The sequence below is a fragment of the Desmodus rotundus genome, chromosome 2 (genome assembly GCF_022682495.2).
Source record: "Desmodus rotundus isolate HL8 chromosome 2, HLdesRot8A.1, whole genome shotgun sequence".
Taxonomy (NCBI): Eukaryota; Metazoa; Chordata; class Mammalia; order Chiroptera; family Phyllostomidae; genus Desmodus; species Desmodus rotundus.
The window spans coordinates 157,928,372-157,953,374 of NC_071388.1; the positions used below are offsets into that span (position 1 = coordinate 157,928,372).

General features: G+C 41.0%; 1 protein-coding gene across 12 annotated transcripts in view; it reads left to right on the forward strand.

The window, feature by feature from the left end:
- The window catches only part of MYO3B (myosin IIIB), a 440,217-nt gene that overhangs the window by 165,360 nt on the left and 249,854 nt on the right, over positions 1-25,003 (forward strand). For all 12 annotated transcript variants that reach the window (XM_045196330.2, XM_045196338.2, XM_045196327.3 and 9 more), the window contains 9 exons: positions 3,238-3,334; positions 4,261-4,377; positions 4,892-4,996; positions 9,373-9,456; positions 10,290-10,492; positions 16,019-16,117; positions 16,896-17,010; positions 23,560-23,686; positions 24,472-24,682. In XM_045196330.2, the coding sequence (XP_045052265.2) occupies positions 3,238-3,334; positions 4,261-4,377; positions 4,892-4,996; positions 9,373-9,456; positions 10,290-10,492; positions 16,019-16,117; positions 16,896-17,010; positions 23,560-23,686; positions 24,472-24,682 (1,158 nt within the window). The remainder of the gene's footprint in view (positions 1-3,237; positions 3,335-4,260; positions 4,378-4,891; positions 4,997-9,372; positions 9,457-10,289; positions 10,493-16,018; positions 16,118-16,895; positions 17,011-23,559; positions 23,687-24,471; positions 24,683-25,003) is intronic.

Sequence of the window (25,003 nt, forward strand, 5' to 3'; positions counted from 1 at the left end):
AAGACATAAAAAGTCGAATGAATAATTTTCTTTTCTGTAGATCCTCCAAATCCCATAGAGAAAGCAGGAGAATAACACAGGCAGCAGTTTCAGAAGAACAGGCATTGGGACAGGCAGAGAGAGGGCTAGCAGCTCATTTTTTCACTGGCTAAGAAATGACATGGTCTTTATCTGAATGGAAAGACCTTGCGTCCATATCACCTTTACCTGCCAGCTTCGATATTGGGAGCAAATAATCTTAAGGAATTTGATTGCCTGTACACATAGGAAAAGATCATACATTGCTAATAACAGCAGGTAAAACCTTTTAAAAGTTGTCCACTGTTTCTAAAACACTAGTGGAGAAGATTTTTTATGAGAATCGAGCTCGGATTTGCAGACAGCACCTGCATGGGCCCTGGAGGTTAAACTGAGGTGGGCAGGAGGGCACACAGGAGGCGGCAGATTCGGGAGGTAACCGTTCAGGTCCTGGTGGCCACTGCTTTGTATGCGTTCGCGTTGACAGTCACCACGTTCTACTAGCACTTACTCATCTGTGATACTGCGACTGAGGTTGAGTCAGGACTTCCATTTTTGGCTGGCTATAAAAATGTCGTTGAGCACAAAGCTTCATATCCTTGTATGCAGTTCAGGTTTCCTTTAAGTCCAAGTTAGGAGTTACTGGAGAAAAAAAATATTCCTGGGAAACTCGCCACTGATTCCGTGGAATCTTGACTTGTAATTTTGAATTCTGATGTCCCAATCTACCTGTTACCATTTGCTTCTTAGAGTCCCATGCATTCTGCCCAGGGCAATTAGCTGAATTCAGTGGAGACACAGAGAGGAGGTGCTCACTCCATCTTGACTGGAACCAGATCTGTGGATGATTTTTTTTTAATTCCTGGTTTTCTTTGTCAAAAGATTTGTAAAATAAACTCTAACAAAGCCTATACCATGTAGTTGCAAGTTATAAGTATAGGGAGGAGATAAACTAGTTGAATTTAATATATGAGAATTTAATAATTTACAGCAAATGTGATATTTTATTTTATGATGAACTTCAAAGGAAAAAAGTACTTCAATTTTATAGGAAGAGGATTTGGCCAGAGATAAGCACCCTCCTGCTGTTTTATTTAGCAAAATGGTTAGGTAGAAGTAGTTAAGAGCTCTATGTTTTATAAAAATCTGTATTTTAAACCAATCTGATTTCTCTTTGACATCACTAATATGTTAGAACACAGATGAGTAAACAGTTCTGTTTAATAATAAAACTGCTTAGGTTATAAATGTGATTTCATTAAGTATAATTAACCTGCATTTACTTTGGATGTTTATATGAATTAGCAGCAAAACTGGTTCTAGCATTGGAGATGACTCATACCATTGCTTCGAATCTACCGTGATGAGGATTAGGAAGCAACATTTAATATAACAGGCAGGAAGAGACAAAAAATCAGTGTTTTCTTTGCCCATTTCCACTGTGTTATAAACTCCAGACTCAATATGCAGAGCTGTTGAGTTTTATTCTTCCTTTTTACCTACTTTTGTGAAATGTGTGAAGCAAATGCTAGTGTACCTCAGGACGCCACGATGCCTACATTGATGCTTAGAGCAAAACATTCCGGAAAGCCAGCTTCTGGAACCTGCGAGACAGGACTGGTGTCCTTTATAGCTGCGATAATGATGGGCCTAGAAGGTGGCAGGGAAGAACTGTGCAGCGATGCTTCTTTGCTGATGACTTTATAGTACCTGGGAGGACATTTCACATGGGATTTTGTTTACTTAATGGTAATGTGTGGAGTCGTGTAAATTGTTGATTCCAAATTTTGACAAGAGTGTAAAAATAGCACTTGGTACTTTTTTTTCAACCCTTTAGCATTTTTATATCTATGACTGTATTTGCTTTCGTAGCCACCTGTGAGATAGATAGACCAGCCATGAGTGATTCTATTTATAGATGAAGAAAACAGACATGCTGGCTGTTAAGGGATTTACCCAGTGGCCTGTACCCCATTACTCACGATTCTGAAACTAAGACCCAGAGCTTTTAAGTTCTAGAGCTTAAAATCCAGTGTTTCCCTGTACCACACTGAATGGTGGGAAGTCTATGAAGGGAATTGTGGGAAGGCCTACTTACCTTGAATTAATTTTCTACCTTAAAGAACTATAATTTAGTATGCCAAAGGTTTTTAAATGCCAGTGAGCAATAACTCCCCACCCCCACCACCAAGAGAAAATCACATATATGTACAAAGAGATGCACATGAAGATATTGAGTGAGTGCTGGCCCTGGCTGGCTAGCTCAGTTGGTTAGAGCATCGTCCAATACACCACAGTTGCCAGTTCGGTCCCTGGTCAGGGCAACATACAAGAAACCACCAAGGAACGTGTGCGTTAAGTGGAGCAACAAAGCGAGGTTTCTTTCTCTCTCTCTGTCTCCCTTCCTCTCTCTAAAATCATTTTTTTAAAAAAAGGAGGAAGAAAAAACATTTAAAAAGATACCAAGTGCTGCTTTGTGTCTAATAGCAAAAACTGGAGTCAGCCTAATGTTGAGTGGAAGAGCAAGTCTGCAGAATGAAACCGACCATGTGATATCATTTTTATAACTAAACATATTGGATCTGTACACTGTTCATGGGTGAATATATGTGTAAGCTCACTTACACGTATTTGACTGGGTCCAATTTTTAAAATAGACTGGGACCCACCAAATAGCACTTACTCAGGACAGGGGAGTGGTATGGAACAGGGGTCACAAAGGCATTTAATAAATAACATGAAATGTAAGCATTTATTGATTTATTGGGATTTACTATATTATTCTCTGAACTTTTCTATAGTTTTAAAAATTTTCAAAAAGTTGTGGGTGGTACTGGTGGATAGCATGAGGGGACCTCAAAGTACTCCAGTGAAAACTGTGTGCCTAATAGTGAACAGAAAAATCGTGACAAGTGCTGTGATTGGCATTTGAGAAAAGCAGATGTAAGTATTTGATGTCCCCATCTGGTAATGCTTCCTACTGTGCTGGAACAAAGGCTTGAGCTCTGGAGCTTACCTTAGGGAGCTCACCTTACTCCTGGGAGTCCTGAGTGACAGGGAGAGAGCTTGGGGACCGGGACTGGACTTGCTCTTCCTGTCCCTTTCTCTGAAGTCTCTGAACATGTCATATGATAAAACTGAATGAGTCATTTTCATTGCCCCCTTTCTGCTACATTATTTATTGTCTCAGTACTAATTATTCTCTGGATAAACTTCTAGGCGTGAAAGGATGCATACCAGAAGACCCTATCATGTGGAAGATGCTGAAAAATACTGCCTTGAGGATGATTTGGTCAATCTAGAGGTTCTGGATGAGGTACTACACACTTAGTAAATAATTCTCCTGGATGACATTTGTTTCACGTGGGTGGTCTGACCTTTCTGTTGTAGACCGTATTCTCCTCAAGTCACTTAAAACTTACTTGTTAGTATAGCCCTGGCGAAGATCGGGGAGCATTTGGTTGCTGTGGCATCCTGTGTTGTGTTCTTCTATAGTCCCCCAAATAAATGTTGATGAGAAAAGGATTTTTTCCAATAAAGCTCTTTTTATTGTAGATGTGAATGTATTCTATCAGCTGAAAATTATTTTCTGTTTAAAGAAAAGTGCAGTTGAACCCTTATATTAAGATAGTTGTTTGGTCTTCATAAAGAGGAGCTCTTCTTAGGGAAATGGCGAGTTAATATAGCTTGAATTCTAAATTTGAAAACTGTGATAATCCCTGCTTCAAATATGCAGGTTAATAGAGCTGTTAATTGCACTGGACCCGCTTCCCCTTCTTGTGACTCTAGGGACCCTTAACTGCTGTGCATGAATCACCACAATATAAAAGAAAAGTATTCAATGCTGTATTCCCACCACATAAAGTTTAAGTGCAATGCTTTGAGAAATAAAGTTACTGTTTTGTCTATATTTTATCTTTAGAAATGACCTATTAAATAAAATTCTAAATAGAACATTTGGATTGGGTGAAATAAGTTCTTCATAATAAAAATAAAAATTTGCTGGATATTCAGTGTCTTTTAGCATGTCCCAGCTGGGCCTAATTCTTTCAGATATTCCTATGTTTTTCCTTATTTCAAGGCAAACATCTGCTTTTAGGATCATTAGAGTCACTGTGTGATTTAAATTGACTACTTCCATCTTTGAGAGGAAAATATCCTTGTAAGAATTTTTTTTAATTTTTAGAATCTTTCCCTTGATTAGAAATAATGTTTACTCGATGCCGTTAACCCTCTTCTTAGGATACAATAATTCGTCAGTTGCAGAAGCGGTATGTGGACTTGCTGATTTATACATATGTTGGAGACATCTTAATTGCCTTAAACCCTTTCCAGAATCTAAGCATATACTCTCCACAGGTAAGGGATGCTTTAAGAGCATATTGCTTCTTAATAGGAAATTAAAAATCACAAAGGAAAATGAGAAGGAAAAAGTAAGAAAACTATGGCACCGATGAGTATATACCCCAAACTGCAGATAATAATGCAACACAGATGGAATTCTTACATTTGCGGGGAACTTTTTAAAGCAAGATATAACAATGATAGCTGCTAACATTCACTTAGTGCTTACAACAAGCATTCGGTTACCTCATTTACTTCTCACAATCCTGGGAGACAGGTACTGTTGTTAAGCCTATTTGGTACAGGAGGAGACTTAACATAGTGAAGTTCAGTCCCTTGAATGAGCTTATAAAGTCAGTAAGTGAAGAACTGGGATTTGAACTCAGGCCTGTATGCTCTACAGCCTTTCTGATGCTACAGTTCCCCTAATAGGTGACATAACCCTGCTGTCATGGGAAATAGGTACTGTAGCATTAGAAGATCCAGTGGAGCAGTGAAGGGCCCTTTGAATTAATTACTTTTTCTTCAGTTTTCCAGACTTTATCATGGGGTGAAACGTGCCTCAAATCCCCCCCACATCTTTGCATCAGCAGATGCTGCTTACCAATGCATGGTTACTTTCAGCAAAGACCAGGTAAGAGCTCGACATTTTTTTTCTACCAAGTCACACAGTAGAATGTATTCTGTCTTTCTCTGCAGCTCTTAAGGCTTCCTGAAAACTTTCCGTTCTGGTTACTGGTGTTGACTCAAGGAAATAGGAAATGAAATTTGTAGCTCAGTGGAACAGGAACAGTGATAAAGCCAGAGGAACAGGAGAACATGAAAACCCTTTTCAAGAAACATGAAATGTTCATATCAAGAGCACTTTTTCCCTGATAAAATGTAGTTAGAATATTTCTACTATGAATGTGAGACATAGAGCTAACACTAACCTGATTACACACAATGATTTTAATAAAACAGGACATAGAATGACAGATGAAAATCACTCCTCGTTAAAGTCTCAGAACTCTCACGGTCTAGTCCCTTTCATATGAAATACTGCTTATAGGTCGACAGTGGTCACACACCACACTGTTTAGCTGCTGAGAAACTGCGGTGGGTTTGGTGAAGACTGAGCAAACCTTACACTCAGTGCTAGTCAAATGCAAAGCCGACTGGTCGATTTGAATTTTCTGGACTTCCAGTTCAGAGTGAGGACACTTCTGACCTTTGACCCTTCCTTTACTCTCAGTGTGTATGTTCTCCTTTGTGATTTTATTCTGTATAAAATAGAAATAATCTAATTTGGTGAGGAATGTTCACAGAATTACTATGTGTATATATTCCCTGAGACCTGAGAAGTCCCTGCTTTGAGTGTGTTTAGGAATAGATGAAATTATAACAGTGCAAGTTAAAAAATGGAGAACCTAGATTCACCATAGGTTAGAAATTTGACTTCTCCAAATTCTTACCCTTCCCCAAAACTTGTGAAATATCCATAGATGTCAGAAAGAGGAAGTCAGTGGAGAGAGATATATTTATTTCTCAAGCTAAGAAGTTGCAAAAAAGAAGTTGCCCATGTTGTCTTTGTTTCTGACACCAATTGGTGTGTCTTTTCCAACACCAATCAATTCACCAATTCTCTGACACTATCCGGATGTCCAACAATTCATCCGTTGAATTTTGACACTATATAACACAGACCTCACAGGTTCAGGCTCGGTCTCACAAGACTGCTCCCACTTCAGACGCCAGCTGCAAATGGGGCACCCAGATTATCCACATTTCTCCCTGGCTGACTACAAATTTAGGGATTCTTACATCCCCTTCAGGTTTGATAATTCACTAGAACAACTCACAGAACTCAGGGAAACAGTACTTAACATTTACTGGTTTATAAAGGATACAACTCAGGAAGAACCAGATAGAAGAGATGCAGAGGGCGAGATATAGGGAGGGGGGTGTTGCAAAGCTTCCATGCCTTCTCTAGGCACACTGCCCCCACCTCAGCATGTTCATATCAGAATGAGGAACTCTGAATCTTACTGATCAGGAGTTTTTATGACTCAATCAATCTCTAGCCCCTCTCTCCTCCCCAGAAGTTGGGAATGAGGAGCTGAAAGTACCCACCCTCTAATCTATGTTTATTCTTTCTGGTGGCCAACCCCCATCCTGACACCTCACTGAACCACTTGGTTAGCGGTTGGGTTCGGTTGAAACATACTTGTTTGTGAATAACAAAAGATGTTCCCATCACTCCTGTCATTCAGGAAATTCTGAGGGTTTTGGGAGCTCTGTGCCAGGAACCAGAAACAAAGATCAAATATATGGTTTCTTTTTATACCATATCCACTAATCTTCTTTATAAGTAAAAAACTCTTAGAAATGAATGATTAAAAGACCAACAATACAAAAAATAGGCAAAGTGTAGGAACTGGTTACAAAAAAAAAATGAATGACCTTAAACATATGAAAAGTTACCGAACCTCACTCATAATAAAATAAATGAAAATTTAAACTACATTGAGATACCATTTTTTGCCTACCAGATTGGCAAAAATCCAGCGTACTCTGGTGAGGCTGTAGGAGAGTAGGCACTTTCATATATTGGTACAGTCCTCAGGGAAACAATGTAGCACTCTCCACCAAATATACAAATGCATTTACCTTTTGATGCAACACCTTCATTTCTAGGAATTGATTCTGTAGATGAACCTACATATAAATATAATGAACTATGCATAGAACTACTCATTGCAGTATTATTTCTAATAACAAAAGGAAAAACCTCAAGTATCTAGCCATATGGGACTGGCTACACAGATTACGGCACATCCATCAGTGGAACAACAGGCAGCTATGAAAAGGGTGAAGTTGTCGAAGTACTGAAATGGAAAGTTATATTGCTGAGTTAAAAATTAAGGTCTATACTTCCAAGAGGGAGGTGTAGGTAGACACACAGTGCATCCTCACACAACCAAAAGAAGGACAACAAATTTAAAAACAAAAGACAACCAGAACTGACAGAAAATTGAACTGTATGGAAGTCCCACAACAAAGGAGTTAAAGAAGAAACACTCATCCAGACTGGTAGGAAGGGTGGAGACGGGCAGCCAAGCAGAGAGGATGGCAAGGCGGCAGCTGGAGGACTCAGCGAGGCAGCGGATTTCGGACTGGGTGATTCCACATTCGCAGGCAGATAAACCGGGAGGAACAACTGGGGAGTGAGACAGACTGCACAACCCAGGGTTCCAGCTCCGGGAAATAAAGCCTCAAACCTCTGACTGAAAACACCCGTGGGGGTTGTGGGGCAGTGGGAGAAACTCCCAGCTTCACAGGAGAGTTCATTGGAGAGACCCACAGGGGCCTAGAGGATGCACAAGCCCACCCACTTGGGAATCAGCACCAGAAGGGCCCAATTTGATTGTGGGAAGTGGGGGAAGTGATTGAAAACTGGCGGAGAGTGGAGCAAGTGCCATTGTTCCCTCTCAGACCCATCCCTCACATACAGTGTCACAGTGCAGTGACATGGGTTGTCCTGCCCTGGTGGACACCTAAGACTCCACCCCTTACTACATAACAGGCATGTGGAGACAAAATATGGCCCAAATGAAAGAACAGATCAAAGCTCCAGAAAAAGTACAACTAAGCAATGCAGAGATAGCCAACTTATCAGATACACAGTTCAAAACAGTGGTAATCAGGAAGCTCACAGAATTGGTTGAATATGGTGGCAAATTAGATGAAAAAATGAAGGCTATGCTAAGTGAAATAAAAGAAAATGAACAGGGAACCAACAGTGACAGGAAGGAAACCGGGGCTCAAATCAATGGTGTGGACCAGAAGGAAGAAAGAAACATTCAACCAGAACAGAATGAAGAAACAAGAATTCCAAAAAATGAGGAGGCTTAGGAACCTCCAGGACAACTTTAAACGTTCCAACATCCAAATCATAGGGGTGCCAGAAGGAGTAGAGGAAGAGCAAGAAATTGAAAACTTATTGAACAAATAATGAAGGAGAACTTCCCCAATCTGGCAAAAGAAATAGAATTCCAGGAAATCCAGGAAGCTCAAAGAGTCCCAAAGAAGTTGGACCCAAGGAAGAACACACCAAGGCACATCATAATTACCCTAGCCAAGATTAAAGCTAAGGAGAGAATCTTAAAAACAACAAGAGAAAAAGAGACAGTTACCTACAAAGGAGTGCCCGTAAGACTGTTGGCTGGTTTCTCCAAAGAAACCTTGCAGGCAAGAAGGGGCTGGAAAGAAGTATTCCAAGTCATGAAAGGCAAGGACCTACATCCAAGATTACTGTATCCAGCAAAGCTATCATTTAGAATGGAAGGGCAGATAGATAAAGTGCTTCCCAGACAAGGTCAAGTTAAAGGAGTTCATCATCACCAAACCCTTATTATATGGTGTGTTAAAGGGACTTATCTAAGAAAAAGAAGATGATCAAAAATATGGACAGTAAAATGACAACAAACTCACAGTTATTAACAACTGAACCTAAACCAAAAACAAAATTGAACTAAGCAAACATCTAGAATAGGAACAGAATCACAGAAATAGAGATCACATAGAGGGTTATCAGCAGGGGAGTGGGTTGGGAGAGAGGGGGAAAAGGTAGAGAAAAAGTAGCATAAATGGTAGGTAGAAGATAGACAGGGGGAGGTTAAGAATAGTATAGGAAATGTAGAAGCCAAATAACTTATGTATATGACCCATAGATATGAACTAAATAAAGGGGGAGATGCGGGCGGGAGGTGGTGTGCAGGGTGGAGGGGAATAAAGGGGGGAAATGGGACAACTGTAATAGCATAATCAATAAAATATATTAAAAAACAAAACAAACAAAAATAAATACAATCTCTTTATTTAAAATATGGTTCCCAAACCCACAACCAACATAGTAAAAAAAAATAATTACGGTCTATGGTGGTGGATGTTACATGAAAACCATAGCTGAACACACGGAGTGTTCTCTGGGCTGTGAAGTCCTCACTGACACTCCATTCTCTGTGACAGTGCATTGTCATCAGTGGAGAGAGCGGCTCTGGGAAGACAGAAAGCGCCCACCTGATTGTCCAGCATTTGACTTTCTTGGGAAAGGTACTCACCACTGCTCCATGTATTGTGGCTAGAAGTTTCTGCAGAGTAACGGCATGTTTTACAAATGACAGAAATGCTGTGTCTCTGTGTGTGTTAGGGTTTACACAGAGCATTCCATCTTTATTACGTTTGCCCCCTGAGAGCTAGGGCTTCTAAGATGCCAGCACGCCATCTTTCTTTCATGTAGTGAGAAAAATAATGCCGGCACGAATTTACTAATATCATTGGCAATTAATTTGTTATGTTTTTAATGCAATAGAAACATTTAGCCATTAAGTAGTAAAAGTGGTTAAACGTGAGGAACAGGATCAGGGAGAGCCACTGAAGTGATTAAAGGATTGAAAATAGAAACCTTTGAGCACAAGTGGAGGAAGATGAAAATTTCAGCTTGGTGAGGTGGACATTGAAAGGATGACTTAAAATGGCCTGCCAGTTACTCATGCTCAGAATTAGTGAATTATAAGACTAAGAAGGAATTTAGGGAATATTTTTAGATGAGGTTTATGAATATTATAATGGATGACAAAGAAAAGTTATGGGATCTCTCTACTTAAACTTTTTTCTTAATGGCTTAAGCATTTTATGTGTCAGAGATTTTAATGAGGTGTGCCTGGACACAAAAACTGACGACTTAACCCAGCATCATCTGAGGCCTACACTGGGGCGTTGCTCGTCTGAGGAAACAATGCTGCAGATTGATGCTAATTTCCCCAAATGGAGTTCTTCCCCAAAGTGTCGATAACGTGAATTCTGTGGGCAGGGAAGGGTGCCTGGGAAATATGCTGCATTCGTGTTTCTGGAGGCTCCTTGTGACTGCTCTCTGTTTGGCACAGGCCAACAATCAGACCTTGAGAGAGAAAATTCTGCAAGTCAACTCGCTGGTGGAAGCCTTTGGAAATGCGTGCACTGCCATCAATGACAACTCCAGCCGTTTTGGAAAATATCTGGAAATGATGTTTACGCCAACTGGAGCTGTGATGGGGGCGAGAATCTCTGAATATCTCCTTGAAAAGTCCAGAGTTATAAAACAGGCAGTGTAGGTTCACTATTTTATCACTGGTTTTGCTCTGCATTGTAGACCTGGAGGCTCTGGAAATTTTAATTGCTGCATTTTTACTCTCGTTCTTAGCATCCTGACCAGGATGGTTCCCCTCCTGGCCTTCCCAGGAGCACAGCATTATTTAAGCAATGGATAAGTTGTGATTTCTAACTGAAAAGATGTTTACAAGCAGAGTACCGAGGTCCAGGGTGGGAATACTTTGCGACAGATATGCCCATTTCTCATGAGTTGGCTATATACCAGGTAGAATTTAATGACATTGCATATACTTAAAAAAATCATTAGGTCCCTTAAAATTGAACTTGTCTATTGAAAAAATATTGAGAATATTCTACATGTTAATTTTTTCCTGTAGATTGAGAGAGGAAAAATATTTTCTTTTAAGAAGAGCAGTACAGCAATAGTGATCAACAGCATAGACAGCTCTGGGTTTAGCTGCTGGCTCTGATATTTACTGTTTGGCCTTGGGTATGTCATTTAACCTCTCTGTATCTCATCTACGAAACGGAGATGCTACTGGAGCCTACCTCAGGGGTTTGCATTGAAGATTAATGAGTTTGTTTATATGAAATTCCTTTTAAAAGTGCCCGGTGTGGTACATGTTATGAGTTAGCCATTCTTCCTATTTTTATTAGTATTGGAGGACACCAGATTTCCTCAGGAACATGCTCCGTTCATGCATTATTCAGTGATTGTCTGATGAATTCTTGCTCTGTGCCAGTGCTGTGCTCCCTTCTGGGGTTGCAAGAGTAAAACAAAATGAACAAGGTCCCCGTATTCATGGAGCTTGGAGGGGGTGGGGGAGGGAGGAGGACCAGAGGAGAATCTTAAATGCAGAACAACTGTGGTGAGTACCAGGAAGTAATATAAGGTGCTGTGAAGGTAAAACAGGAGAAGGAAGGCCCCATAACCTAGTCCAGGAAGAAAGGGGCTCCCTGTGTATGAGGCATTGTATCTGAGACCTAAGGATCACTGGGAGTTAGCCAAGGAGGTGGGGATGAGTGCAGAGGGAGAGAGGGGCAAAGATGAGACTGAGCCCACATCATGCAGGGCTTTGGAACCAGGCTGAGGAACCATATTCAAAATGCAGTTATTCTTCTGAACCTTATACTAGAGGCAATAGGAAGCCAATTAATGTTTTCAAGAAGGGAAGTCACAAAACCCAACTTGCATTTGGAAATGATCGTTCTGGCTTCAGTAGGGTCATTGGATTGGAGGACAGTATTGTGTTGAGGCTGTTAGGCTGCTGTTGCCGAATCCTGTGCAGAATGTAGCAGTGGAGATGCAGATGGAGAGGAGTTGATGAATCTGAGAGATGTTGTGCACGTAGAATCCACAGGACTTTTCTAGGTTAAGAATTCAAGCATCTTCTATCATACACTTGAAGTTTTCTCACAAAATAGGTACTGCCATGAAGAAAATTAAAGAAATGAACAAAAAAAAGCAGAATTAGAGTCAATTTAGGTTACCCCTGGCTTCTTGATTAATTTTTATGAGGTCTCTCAATTCTTTCTCTCCAAATTAGTGTGATTTCAAAAAGTCATTTTATTTTTTTCTATAAAATAAAAGACACATTTTTTTCATTTTCATCAATAACTTTGTTGATTTGGATATTTTGAGTATGTCGGCTCTCTCCTGCATGGTATAATGTTGATAGGTCTCAATTAATGTCTTGATTTGATTGCTATCAACTTCAACTGGTCTACCTGACCATGGAGCATTGTTTATTGAGAAATCTCCAGCTTGAAACTTCGCAAACCACTTTTGATCAGTTATAGCACCTTCTCCATACACTGCACAAATCATTTCTTTTTGTGTTTCAGTTGTGTTTTTATCTTTCTTGAAATAATAATATGATATCATGTTTTTTATCTTTAATATTAAAATAGCTAAACAAAATTCACCATTTCGTGTTTTTTTTATGTCTTTAACCTTTTTTAATATATTTTCTTGATTATGCTATTATAGTTGTCCCAACTTGTCCCCCTTTACCCCATCCACCCAGCACCCCTGCATTCCCTCCAGCAATGCCCCTCTTAGTTCATGTCCATAGGTCATGTGTATAAGTTCTTCAGCTACTCCATTTCCTATACTGCTTTACATCCCCCTGTCTATTCTGTACCTACCAATTTGTACTTCTTACTCCATGTACCTTTTCTCCCCATTTTCCCCTTCCCTTTCCAAACTGATAACCCTCCAAATGATCTCCATAGCTATGATTCTGTTTCTGTTCTGCTTGTTTGCTTAGTTTGTTTTTTAGATTCAATTGTTGATAGTTGTGAATTTATTGCCAGTTTAATGTTCATAGTTTTGATCTTTTTCTTAAGTAAGTCCTTTTAACATTTCATATAATAATGGTTTGGTGATGGTAAACTCCTTCAGCTTTACCATGTCTAGGAAGCACTTTATCTGCCCTTCCATTCTAAGTGATAGCTTTGCTGGATAGAGTAATCTGGGTTGTAGTTCCTTGCTTTTCATCATTTTGAATACTTCTTGCCAGTCCCTTCTAGCCTGCAAAGTTTCTTTTGAGAAATCAGCTGACATTGCCAGTCCCTTCTGGCCTGCAAAGTTTCTTTTGAGAAATCAGCTGACAGTCTTATGGGAACTCCTTTGTAGGTAACTCCCTGCTTTTCCCTTGTTGCTTTTAAGGTTCTCTTTTTATCTTTAACCTTTGGCATTTTAATTGTGATGTGTCTTGGTGTGGTCCTCTTTGGGTCCAACTTGTTTGGCACTCTCTGTGCTTCCTGGACTTGAATGTCTACTGCCTTCACCAAATTAGGGAAGTTTTCTTTCACTATTTTTTCAAACAAGTTTTCAATTTTTTGCTCTTTCTCTTCTCTTTCTGGCACCCCTATGATTCAAATGTTGTAATATTTGAAGTTGTCCCAGAGGCTCCTTAGCCTATCCTTGTTTGGGGGGGGGGGGAGGGGTTTGTTCTTGCTGTTCTAATTGAATGTGGTTTTCTTCCTTATGTTCCAAATCATTGATTTGATTCTCAGCTTCATCCACTCCACTGTTGGTTCCCTGTAAATTTTTCTTTATTTCACTTAGTGTAACCTTCACTTCTGCCTGGGTGTTTTTTATGCTCTTTAAGTACCCAGTGAGGTACTCTGAGCAAGAAGAAAGTCTTTGGTAAGTCACTAACATCTTGGGATGTTTGTTACTGCAATAAAACTAAGCCAATCCTGATAGACAGAAGGATGAAAATTAAGTTGAAATTATGCTAGGAATGGATGTTGGTAGGCAAAGCTTGAAAGAATCAATGACTACAGGTGGCTACAAAAAAGAAATAACTATAAGGAGATAAGACCAAGAGGGGTGAGCCAAAGCCAGCACAGTCACCGGACATTAGAGCACACATGGCATTCATACCAGGCACTCCCGTTCGTAGAGCCCTGCAAGGGCTTTCCTGTCTCAGTGGGCGGTGCCACCGTCACCATGTGCGCAAGTTAGAAACCCGGGAGGTAGACTCCAGCTCCTGTAGTCTCACCGCCCTCATTCATTTTATCACAATGTTCTTTTAGCTGTTCTTCCAAAATATATCTTTAGGCTTACTCTTGTTCTTTGTCATCACAGATACCTCCTAATTAGCCTTCCTGCATCCATATTGGCTTCTCACAGTCTAGTCTTCATCCTGCAGCTAGTGTGTACTTTTCTCAACACAACTGTATTCGTGTCACACGCAGTGCACCATGGCTCCAGTTTAAAACACTTCAAATAAATCTAATTGCTTAATCAACAAAATCCCCACTGGGGCCTAATAGGTTCTTGGGTGGGCTGGCCCTGCCCACCTGCCCACCCCATTCTCACGGGCATTCTTTTGGCTCTACATGGGTATCGCACTCTGCGCTTTTGTATATATGCTGCTCCCTCTCTTTAGAATGCTTTTTCTCTTCTCTCTGTATCTCCTTCCAGCCCCATTCTCATGCTTCAGAGTTTGACTTAAGTGCTATTTCCTTGGAGAGTCCTTCCCCTGACTTGACACAAGTAGCCCTTGTCCCCCAACACTATTCTTCATCTCAGCCCCTTGTTTATCTCTTTCAAAGTCTTCATCACAAAGTTCCTTGTGGATTCACCTAACTGATCGCTGGAAGGGAAGGTCCAGAGGGTGTGAACCCTTTCAGTCCTTTATCCCTTGCATCTGGTGCAGTGCCTGCCATGATTGACACTCAATAAATTCATAAGCTGAGTGAACAAACGAGTGAGAAATGGCGAGTAGCGGCATCTAGAATACAGGGCCGAAATAAGAATCATCAGAAAAGCTTTGATAGAATAAGCAACCAGAGGAAAACTAGGATATCCCGGAGAACCTGAAGAAAAGAGTGGGGCCCATGTCACAAATAGGGGCAAGGAGTAGAAGGAAGACAAGGTTTCCTCCCATAGGTCTGAGTTGACCAAGATAAGGATTTTCCAGAATTCTGAGGATTTAACAGAAGAGACTGTCTTCCTCTAGAGCAGGGGTGTCAAACTCATGTTCACTGGGGGCCATAGCAGCCTCACGGTTGCCTTCAAAGGACCAAATGTAATTTCAACTCCTTAACAGTTAAGGAGCAGTTACATTTATACAGCCCTAAAATTATTTCAGCCCTTTAAAGGCAACCAAGAGGCTGCTGTGGCCCCTGGTGAAAATGAGTTTGACACCCCTGCTCTAGAGGAAAGAAGAGATCTAGAGCAGGGCTTTTCGAACTATCTTTGCTGACAGACTGATTTTTTAAAAAGGTTAGTTCACAATCCATTATGAACTGATACCTTTGTAAAATATCATTGAAATGAATTATCAGAGAAACTATCATACTTTTAGATGTCATGGCAATATCACTTGCTGTAAAATGTCTAGACATGTCCTTTCCGGTTCCTTATGTCATCATAAGCTGACAGCGGTCCCTAGACCACACTTAGAGTAGTGCCTGTCTGAAAGGGCCCTAGCCAGAGTGGCCTACGAGACAGTGGGCAGCCGGAGAGCAGGGGGACTGGCGTGTATGCCATTTTGAATTGTATTTGATGCAAGTTTGAGGGAGTGGAGACCTCAGTTTGCGACCAGTTGCATTCCCCAGTTTGCTGTACAAACTGGTGAGCCACTTGCTGTCTGGGCTCCAGTAAAGTAGGGAGTTTGGCTGATATCTCTGAGCTGTGTTTCATTGCCTGTGAAGTAACATGGGCTACAAAGAGAAGGCATGGGCACAGAGGCAGAGTCATGTTGGCTGGAATAGAAAGCTGTTTAAACATGTGTAACCTGAGCTGTTATCTATAAATGGTCCATTCCTAAAACCTCCTTCTGTGTATAGTAATGTAAGTGTGTTTAATAAAGTGACATTGTTATAATTACTGTACTAATCCTATCACTGTTACTATTCTGTAATTGGGTTGTAGCATATTTAATTGATGAAAATTCAAATTTGCTACAGAATAATATATTGCACAAAATGGAAATGGTGTAAACTAGTTGGAGTGTGGAAGCCCAGAGTATGTTATTAATAGTGTCCCCTCTCCCTTTTTCTTCAGGGGAGAGAAAAATTTTCACATATTCTACTATATTTATGCTGGTCTTTATTATGAAAAGAAACTTTCTGAATTCAAGCTTCCTGAAGAAAAGCCGCCTAGGTAAGTGTCAGGGATTTTAGTTGTTAATTTTTATATTACATATTTTTTCCATTACCATTTAGTCTAGGGGTCCCCAACCCCCAGGCCATGGACCTGTACCTGCCCGGTCCATTAGGAACTGGCTGTGAGGGAAGGTCTCCTGAGATCCACCTCCTGTCTCTGCCCCTACAACACCCCATCCTTGTCCCTGGAAAAATTGGTCCCTGGTCCCCAAAAGGTTGGGGACTGCTGATTTACTCCCCTTATATCGCCTCACCCCCGCAATCACCACACTGCAGTCCGTGTCCATGAGTCCTTTTTCCTTTTTGCTCAGCCCTCCACACTCTGTCCTTCTCCCTCCCTTAGCTGTCATCCTGCTCTCTATCTGTGAGTCTGTCTCTATTTTGCTTAGTTTGTTCATTAGATTCCACATAAGAGTGAGATCATATGGTATTTGTCTTTCTCTGACTGGCTTATTGTACTTAGCGTAATGTTCTCCAGGTCCATATATAACTAGCAGTTGACAAAACTTGGAAATTGATGGAGCTGTTTTCCTAACTGGACATTCACAGTCTCTTCAGCTCAAGTGCCCGGGATGAGATGGCGGCACCACATCTCACCATTTGCATTTTCTAGAGTGTTTGAAACTCAACTCCAGCCATTTTACTAAGCCACATACACCATTACCCCACTGCAGTGCTGGGGAATGCCCTTGCCAAGAAGGAGCCCAATGATGCCCTGGTGTTTTGGTGCCATTTGCCAAGTCTGTGATCATTCTGTTTGGTCATACTCCATATAGGTACATAGCTGATGAGACTGGAAAGGTGATGCAGGACATCACTTCCAAGGAGTCGTACAGAAGACAGTTTGAAGCGATCCAGCACTGTTTCAGGATTATCGGCTTCACTGACAAGGTAAGTGATTGCCGGGAGAGAAGAAACTCGAGTGTTAATATTAATATTTTTGGATCAATGTGAGTGAAGACATGGATGTTCTCACTTGGGGCAGGTTAATTGCTTTTCAGATGCTACGCTGGTCATGTTATAAGGTGTCGCTACTCAAAGGGGGACCCGAGGACCAGAAACATTGTCATCACCTAAGAGCTTGTTAGAAATGCAAGCTCTCAGGTCCAGCCAAGAATGACTGAATTAGAATGTGCATTTTAACAAGATGTGTAGGTGACTATTAAAGTAGAAGTACTGTTGTAAGTGCCATGTGCCCATGAATTGTTGTCGTTGTCATTAAGTCACCAGAGCCATGATAGCAAACACCAAAATAATATCACCCTTTCCTGAGTTAGGTTTGCTCCGACCATTACAATGGGTTGTGTAACAGGAGTACGGGAATGTGTAGGTTACACCTAAGCCACAGAAATATGTTTATGCAAGTAGTTCCTTGAGCACCGAGATGAGTTAATTTAAACCTTTCAACCTGCAGTCACTCCCTTCTCTGGCGTATACAGTTGCAGCACATTATTAACTACAGCTCTAAGTACTGTGCTCCTCTTATCATACCAGATACAGGCTGTCTCTATTAAGTACATGCTAGGGTGACAGAGAATATTTATGACCCTAGGCTCCCAAATATCATTCTGCGATACATTTATGTCATGGTTTCTGGGCTTCATGCCATCAATTTTGCAAAATATACAGATTCTTTTGCTTTTCCAACAAAAAAGGTGAATGATTAGGAAGCAGGTGAGAGTGTTAAATCTTCGAGGATTAGATTACAAGACTCCCGAGTTACCCTGGGACAGCCACCCTGGACAAAGGGTTGCTTCTGTAATCCGATGAGTCTGGCCAGCCCTTCCCTCCCCGGCATCGTTGATTTTAGTCATAATAATACCTTTCTCCTTTCTAGCCGGCTGTTAATTTTCTCTGTCAGCCTCCCACAGACTTTAAACTGACAGGCAGTGGAAAATCCCAAAGGTCAGATGAAAATAGAAATATATTTCCCTTGGCTCCTTAGAGGAAAGCAATTAAACAGGTTCCAGCACTGTTAAAGGACCTTATCATTATTAATTTATAGAGCTAGTTGTTATCAAAGATGCTTGGTAGAGATGGCAGCAGAACCATTTAAAGTCCTGGGCCATGCCCAAGTGTTTAGGGCATACTTCCTGAAAAGGGTACAGGAACAATGGAGAAGCCAGCCACAGGGTTAATAATATTTTGCTTTCAATGTATATAGTGATGGTGGTGGAATACTGTGAGGGGAGTGGCCCTAACTCTAAATGAAAGGGCAGAGTGGTGCTGTTCTAATAATACAAATGTGCTGTAAAATAATAAAACACATGCTGTTTTAAGATAAAGTTAAAAACAAAAGAAATTAAATATTCTCTGTCTCCTTGAAATAAGCCATCCTAACCCCTGTTGAAAAAAAGTACAGAAGAAATGAATGAATGCATGAATAAATATGAAAAGAAAGAAATGTAAAAGGTGATAAACATTCTTAATTTGTGCCTGGTCTGGACTGTTAATAACCAGAATGTTATTTTATGTATATGTGTATATGTTCACCATGTCCCATGTTAATTCATACTGGAAATAAACCAACTTATGTCAGTTAGCAACCTTGGCAATGGAAGGAAGAGGCTGGATCTTGCCTAAATACTTTTGTTATGTTTTTGTCTATATCTCTACAGACAGCCTGTCTTGCTGAATTAACTTAGTTCACTCTATGTTTATAAAGCCAAAGACATTTGACTAAATTCAGAAAGATTCAGTTGAGTGTAGTCAGAGAGAAGATGCTAAATAGCTCATGTAACAGAACTTTTTCTTCAATTTTTCTGAGGGACACTTCTAGACAGAACTCAAATGAACTGGTCAATTTAATAAAATTATGGCCCCTCTCCTTTCTTATAATGTCACTAGTTTCCTACAAGAATCCCTTCAGTTTTTCCCAAATGCTATAGCAAAAATATGAGTAGCAAATTAAAAAGAATATTATTATTACTTTTAATCCTCACTGGGGTTATGTTTATTGAATTTTAGAGAGAGAGAGAGATAAACATCAATATGAGAGAAACATGGATCAGTTGCCTCCTGTATGTGCACTAGCTGGGGATTGAACCTGCAACCCAGGTATGTGCCCTGACTGAGGATCGAACCTGTACCCTTGTGGCGTGTGGAACGATGCTCCAACCAACTGAGCCACCCGGCCAGGGCACAAGCAACAAACGTTAGTGGGAACTCAGGAGCATAAATTTTATTTCTGGCCAGAAGTATCTGCAAGAACACTTGATCCTGAATTTATTGTAAAGAAACTTCCTCACAGGAGGCTTCCAGTAACAATAATGGGTCCTTGTTGGGGTGGGGGAGTTACTTAAAACCCTATTATGAGGATTAGTGTGTTTCAACTCCTACTTTTGGAGTCAAACCATACTGTTTTTGTTTAGTACAGGGTAGAGCCAAAGTAGGCTTACAGTTGTGAGTATGCGAAACCCAGAGTCTGTTCTTGTTATCTAATAACAGACCCGATATGTTGTCATAGCACGTTAGAGTTTTAGGTGTGCTCATATTTAATACCACATGGAAACTTTTCTTTATGTGATGGTCAAGATTGGACAGTTAGTGCAGATCCCTTGATGAAGAAGTTGAGTAGAAGGCTTTGAGATTTGGGCAATTTTTCTCCCTTTCTTCAAAGTCAGTTACGAATTGGGAGAGTACTGCTGAAGAGAGCCAGGGGGTTATATGTTAAAATGTAAATTGGAGGTCTTGAGGATTCCCAGTGTCTTCATGACAGACAACAGGGCTTACCGTTGACTTTCTAACACCACTTTATTGATGTATGATTGACATACCAATTTTCTTTAAGCCAACCATTCACTTTTAAGATACAAATGTGAGCCTGTGAAAGGGGAAGTGAATTAAGGGATTGGAATAGAGCCTGTAAGGGAGAAGGCCCCGCAGCCCGGCCTACTGCAGTGCTTAGGACAGAACTGGTGAAAAAGTAGAGACTTGTTTAAAAGAAGCAAGATAAAGAGAAACCGAGAAGGCAAATAAATTTGGGGGAGGTACTACAGAAATAGCTACCAGGAAATAAGATGCCTGCGAACCAGGCCAGGGGCATTTCCCTCAAATCGGCTCCAGGCTAACAGAGAAAACCACAGTTCTTCTCAACTTTCTACTCTGCCTTAACTAGACTGAGACAAGATTTACATCAGTGAAAGTAGTGCCTTCTCAGAAAAAAAGAGAAGAGACAAAGAGCACACATCTTGCACTGGGCTTTGATGGAGAAATGTTCTTTCTTCTCCACCTTTGCTGATTGGTGGCGAAACTGAATTCATACTTATCAACAATGAATCGGGAAACCCAGATGGAGGAGTTGTTAGTCTTCTTCATAATTTTTCCTGTCCTGAGCGAGGTGACTTCATTTGATCATGTAGAAAGTTGGAAGCTGGTAAAAAATAGAAAGGTAGAGCCCCATCACCAGATTCTGTAGCAAAGGCAGCATTACAGGAAAGGCTCCATAGCCGGAGGTGAGTCGAGAGAAAATGAGCAAGGTGAGGAAAGTGAAAAAGCCTTCCTGGGTTGGCTGTGGGAAGAAGAGACATCCGATTAAGAAGCACTGAGGAAGAAGAAATCCCACAGATAGACACACAACTGATTGAACTCCACCATGGTTGCCTGTGGGTGATGCTTTGACCTGAACACGAGTTGATACAGGTTCCTAGGCCAGAAAGGAAAAACTAACTAACTAACCCAAGAGTGGGACTGAGGAGTCAAGTGGAATATAGTGTGGAAACATAGGATAGGGAGCCTCCAGAGGCTGAGAGCCCATTAGTCAGGCGAGCCCTGATACTCCTTCTCGAGTTCTCCTCTCTGAGGAAGGAGACTATTAACGTGAGTGTGTGAATGCCAAAGATTTCGCTGGAGGCCATAGATATTTTTTCTCTTTAAAAGAGGACATGTGTGAGCATTGTGCAGAAGAGGATACTGCCAGAGGAGCATTGGGGTGAAAACCACCATTTCCTTTGGGAATGACCACTCAGTGGCGAAATGCCTGGAAGCCTTATCTTGGGAGGTTTTGTGACTTGTACTGTCATACATGATGTGTGTGTGCATGTGTGTGTGTGTGTGTTTTAATTAGAAGAAGTACATTTTCCCCAAGAGTTCCAAGAGTGTTAGATAACCTCTAGAGATAACTGGGTATCGAAATAACATATAGAACTCACTGCTGTCTCTTACTGTCTGGGACCTGCCTCCCTGGGAAGTTGCTCACTACTTGCATTCTGCAGACCTCACACTGCATTGATCAAGGTAATGAGGTGCTGTCACATTAAATCCAGGTTAGTCTCAGAAAACTCATTTGGTAGGTGTTCCCTTGGCCACTCTTAATTGCGTGATTAAAATAGTGGTTCTTGAGTCAGAAACATGATGTCTTGCTTTTGCATTTAGAAGTGTGCAGAACAATATTTATCTATAGTAAGAGCTTGGTTTAAAATCCTCATATGTCTTTGTAGCATTATCAGGTATCCAGCAGATGTCACTATTACAGTCTGTGCTCAGGTTTTTGGCTTCACTGAGTCAAGTTTACAGGAAGGCTCCATTTGGGGACAATGCTTTATCAATGGCCTAATGACAGTTTCTATTAGTTTGCTGCTATGTGTGGCACTAAATCAAGTTTCCCATCAAAACATTTTTGGCAGAAGTACTTGCCTCTCTCTATATGCATGAGATGCAGAAACTTCCTGGCTGTATATTTCATTGTCTCACCTACAGAAATGCAAATGTTTAAATAAATAAATATAGTTTATTTTTTAACATTATTGCTACTTATGTATTCAACTTCAGTATAAAAATGGGACTTAAGACCATCTGAACTGTCTTTACAACACTTCTGACACCAAATATGTGCAGTATTTCCTCCAAAACCAACCAGTTCTCCTACAATTCACTTTAACTCTGACACTGTCTACCTGGAGTTAGCATCAGATCACACAGGTTAGGGGCTCAGCCCTACAGGACTGCCCCTACTTCACACACCAATCGCACGACCTGGAGTTTTTCTACTTCTGACTGACTGGCTATAATTTGGGTGTTCCCAAGAACCCCCTCATAGGGGTCAATAATTGGCTAGAAGGACTCAGAGAACTCAGGAAAGCAGTTAACTTACTATTTCTATTTATTGACTTTTATAAAGGGTACAACTCAGAAAAAGCCAAATGGAAGCGATGCATAGAGCAAGGCACTGGGGGAGGGGGCGCCACTTCCTCTCAGCACTTCCATGCGATCACCAACCCAGAGTGCTCCAAGCCTTATCAGTTAGGGGTTTCAATGGCTGTTCCATGACGTGGGCACGAATGACTAAATCAATGCCTGCTGCTCGTGAACTTGATCTCCAGCCCTTCTCCCTTCCCTGGATGTCCAGGGTTTGGCTAAAAGGTCTAACACTTTAACCACAGGGTTGGTTTTTCTGGAAACCAGCTGCCGTCCTCCAAGAGTCACCACATTAGAACAGACCCAGGTGTGACTGAAAGGGGCTTTTTGTACATAACCAAGGGCGCTCCTCTCATCTCTCTCACTCAGAAAAATTCCAAGCGTTTCTGAAGCTCTGGTGCCTGAAATCAGTATGAAGACCAAATACTAATATTTCTTTTTAGATTATGAATAGTTTCTGTTGAGTCTTTCAAAATATTTCCGGACCTCATTTATAACTATATACTCCATCATTTAACTTCAAAATGTTCTAGTGAACCATTAATAAATGCCCTGACAGCTGTTTCATAAGAGTTATATTTAAAAGAGGTTAAGGAAACATCTCCTCTCTTATTTTGAAGAATATAACTGTACCTGAACTTGGAAGCTGGTGTTAGTTAGCATAATTGGATAAAAGTGGCTTAAAGAACAAAGATCAGTTCTATCTTATATGAGCATTCCAAGGTAAGAGGTTTAAGTTACTAAACAACTCCATTTCATGTGATCATTGGTCTCAGTCATCCTAATTCATGGCTTGGTTGAGGCTGGGTTGCTGGGAGTTCCCACCAGCAACAGTAGGAAAGAAAGCCAGGAGGAGGCATGCTGGCTTCCATGAGGCCAGACCCAGAAGTGGCCCACATCATTCCACTTGCTCCTTTGTTAAGAATTCTCCCTGATAAGCCAGTGGCTCAGTTGGTTGGAGCGTTGTCCCATGCACCAAAATGTTGCAGGTTGAATTACCAGTCAGGACACATACCTAAGTGTGGGTTCAATCCCCAGTCAGGACACGTATAGGAGGCAACCGATTGATGTTTCTCTCGTTCTTTCTTCCTCTCTCTCTAAAATAAATGTGTCCTCAGCTGAGGATTAAAAAAAATTAATTACACAGCCACACCTAACTGCAAGGGAGGTTAAAAAATTTGGTTTTGTATCCAGGAAAAGGGGAAGGATGGACTTTGGGACAACTAACAGTTTCTACCACAGAGCTAATACTTCATTGGTTTCATTGGTAACCACCCTCAAACATGGTTCTGGGTGTCTTTTCAGGAGGTGTACTCAGTGTACAGAATTTTGGCTGGTGTTTTAAATATTGGGAACATTGAGTTTGCAGCTATTTCTTCTCAACATCAGACGGATAAAAGTGAGGTGCCCGATGCTGAAGCTTTGAAAAATGGTAATTATTTGATGCCTGTGCACTGTGTTGCCAAAGTACATCTTGCTTTCACTTTGGTAGATTTTTTAAGATTCTAAAATATGGTGCAGCTGTTGCCGGTTCTTTGCTGCCTCTGAGTGTTTTCACTAACCCGTATTTCCCAAAGGATGTCTGGTAGAACATCAGTGTTCTTTCCATGAGCTGCAAATAGGTGTTCTGCAGAAAAGAATTCCACATCAGTTAACTTTGGGCAGTGGTTCTCAACTCTGGCAATTTTTGAAAATCATCTACAAGTTTCTGAAAATAATATAAGAAGTTGGACCCTACTCTGAATCCACTGAATCAACATCTGCAGGGGAGAAAGCAGGCGACTAATTGTTTTTTTGTTTTACAAGTAATAATGGTGACACAAAGAATGAGAATCCTGAGTATTAAAAAAAGCCCTCATTTGAATAGAATTAACACTTTTTGTGTTAAACTCCAGCATTTTTATGGACTTTAAATACTAATGTGTTGTGACTCTAAGAGGAGACTACAGTCTTCAGAAATTGCTCCAACCTACTTGACCAAAGCTATTTCCTCCCATTTTTAAAAATGTAACACCTGTGCAGAGCTTTCAGAACAGTTTGGGAGATACCATATCAGTCTGGATGCTTCTTGGGGTTAAGGACCTGGCTTGTTTATCTTTGACTTTGAAGTGTCAAGGATAGATAGAGCCTGGCACGTAGTAGGTGTTGAATAAATGCTGGCTGAATGAATGGATGGGTAGATTCATTCTCCAGTGTCATCCTTATCCTTTGTTCCAGCTGCCTCTGTTCTCTGCATCAGCCCTGAAGAGCTCCAGGAGGCCCTCACTTCACATTGTGTGGTCACCCGAGGAGAGACCATCATCCGTGCCAACACTGTTGACAGGGCCGCGGATGTCCGAGATGCCATGTCCAAAGCCCTGTATGGGAGGCTCTTCAGCTGGATTGTAAACCGCATCAATACACTCCTGCAGCCAGACAAAAACATATGGCAAGTTCCCGAGGGAGCGGAGGCCTCAGAAGAGCTGTCATCAACCCTGGTGTCTCAGAGTTTGCGAGAGGAAGCATTTGATCCTCTCGGGTTTTCTTTAGCGAAGCTCCTAGATCTTCTACTTTAAAAAATGCGTTGGGATCTAGAGGAGCTGAAGTGGTTGTACCTGCAAGGCAGATGGCTGACGGAGCCAGTACAGTGTAGGGGTTAAGAGAACAGGCTTGGCTTGCAGCTGGACAAACAGAATTTGTGTCCAAGTTCTATAGCTTAATCAGCTGCATGTTCTAAGTGACAGTTTTCTCTTCTGTAAAATTAGGATAA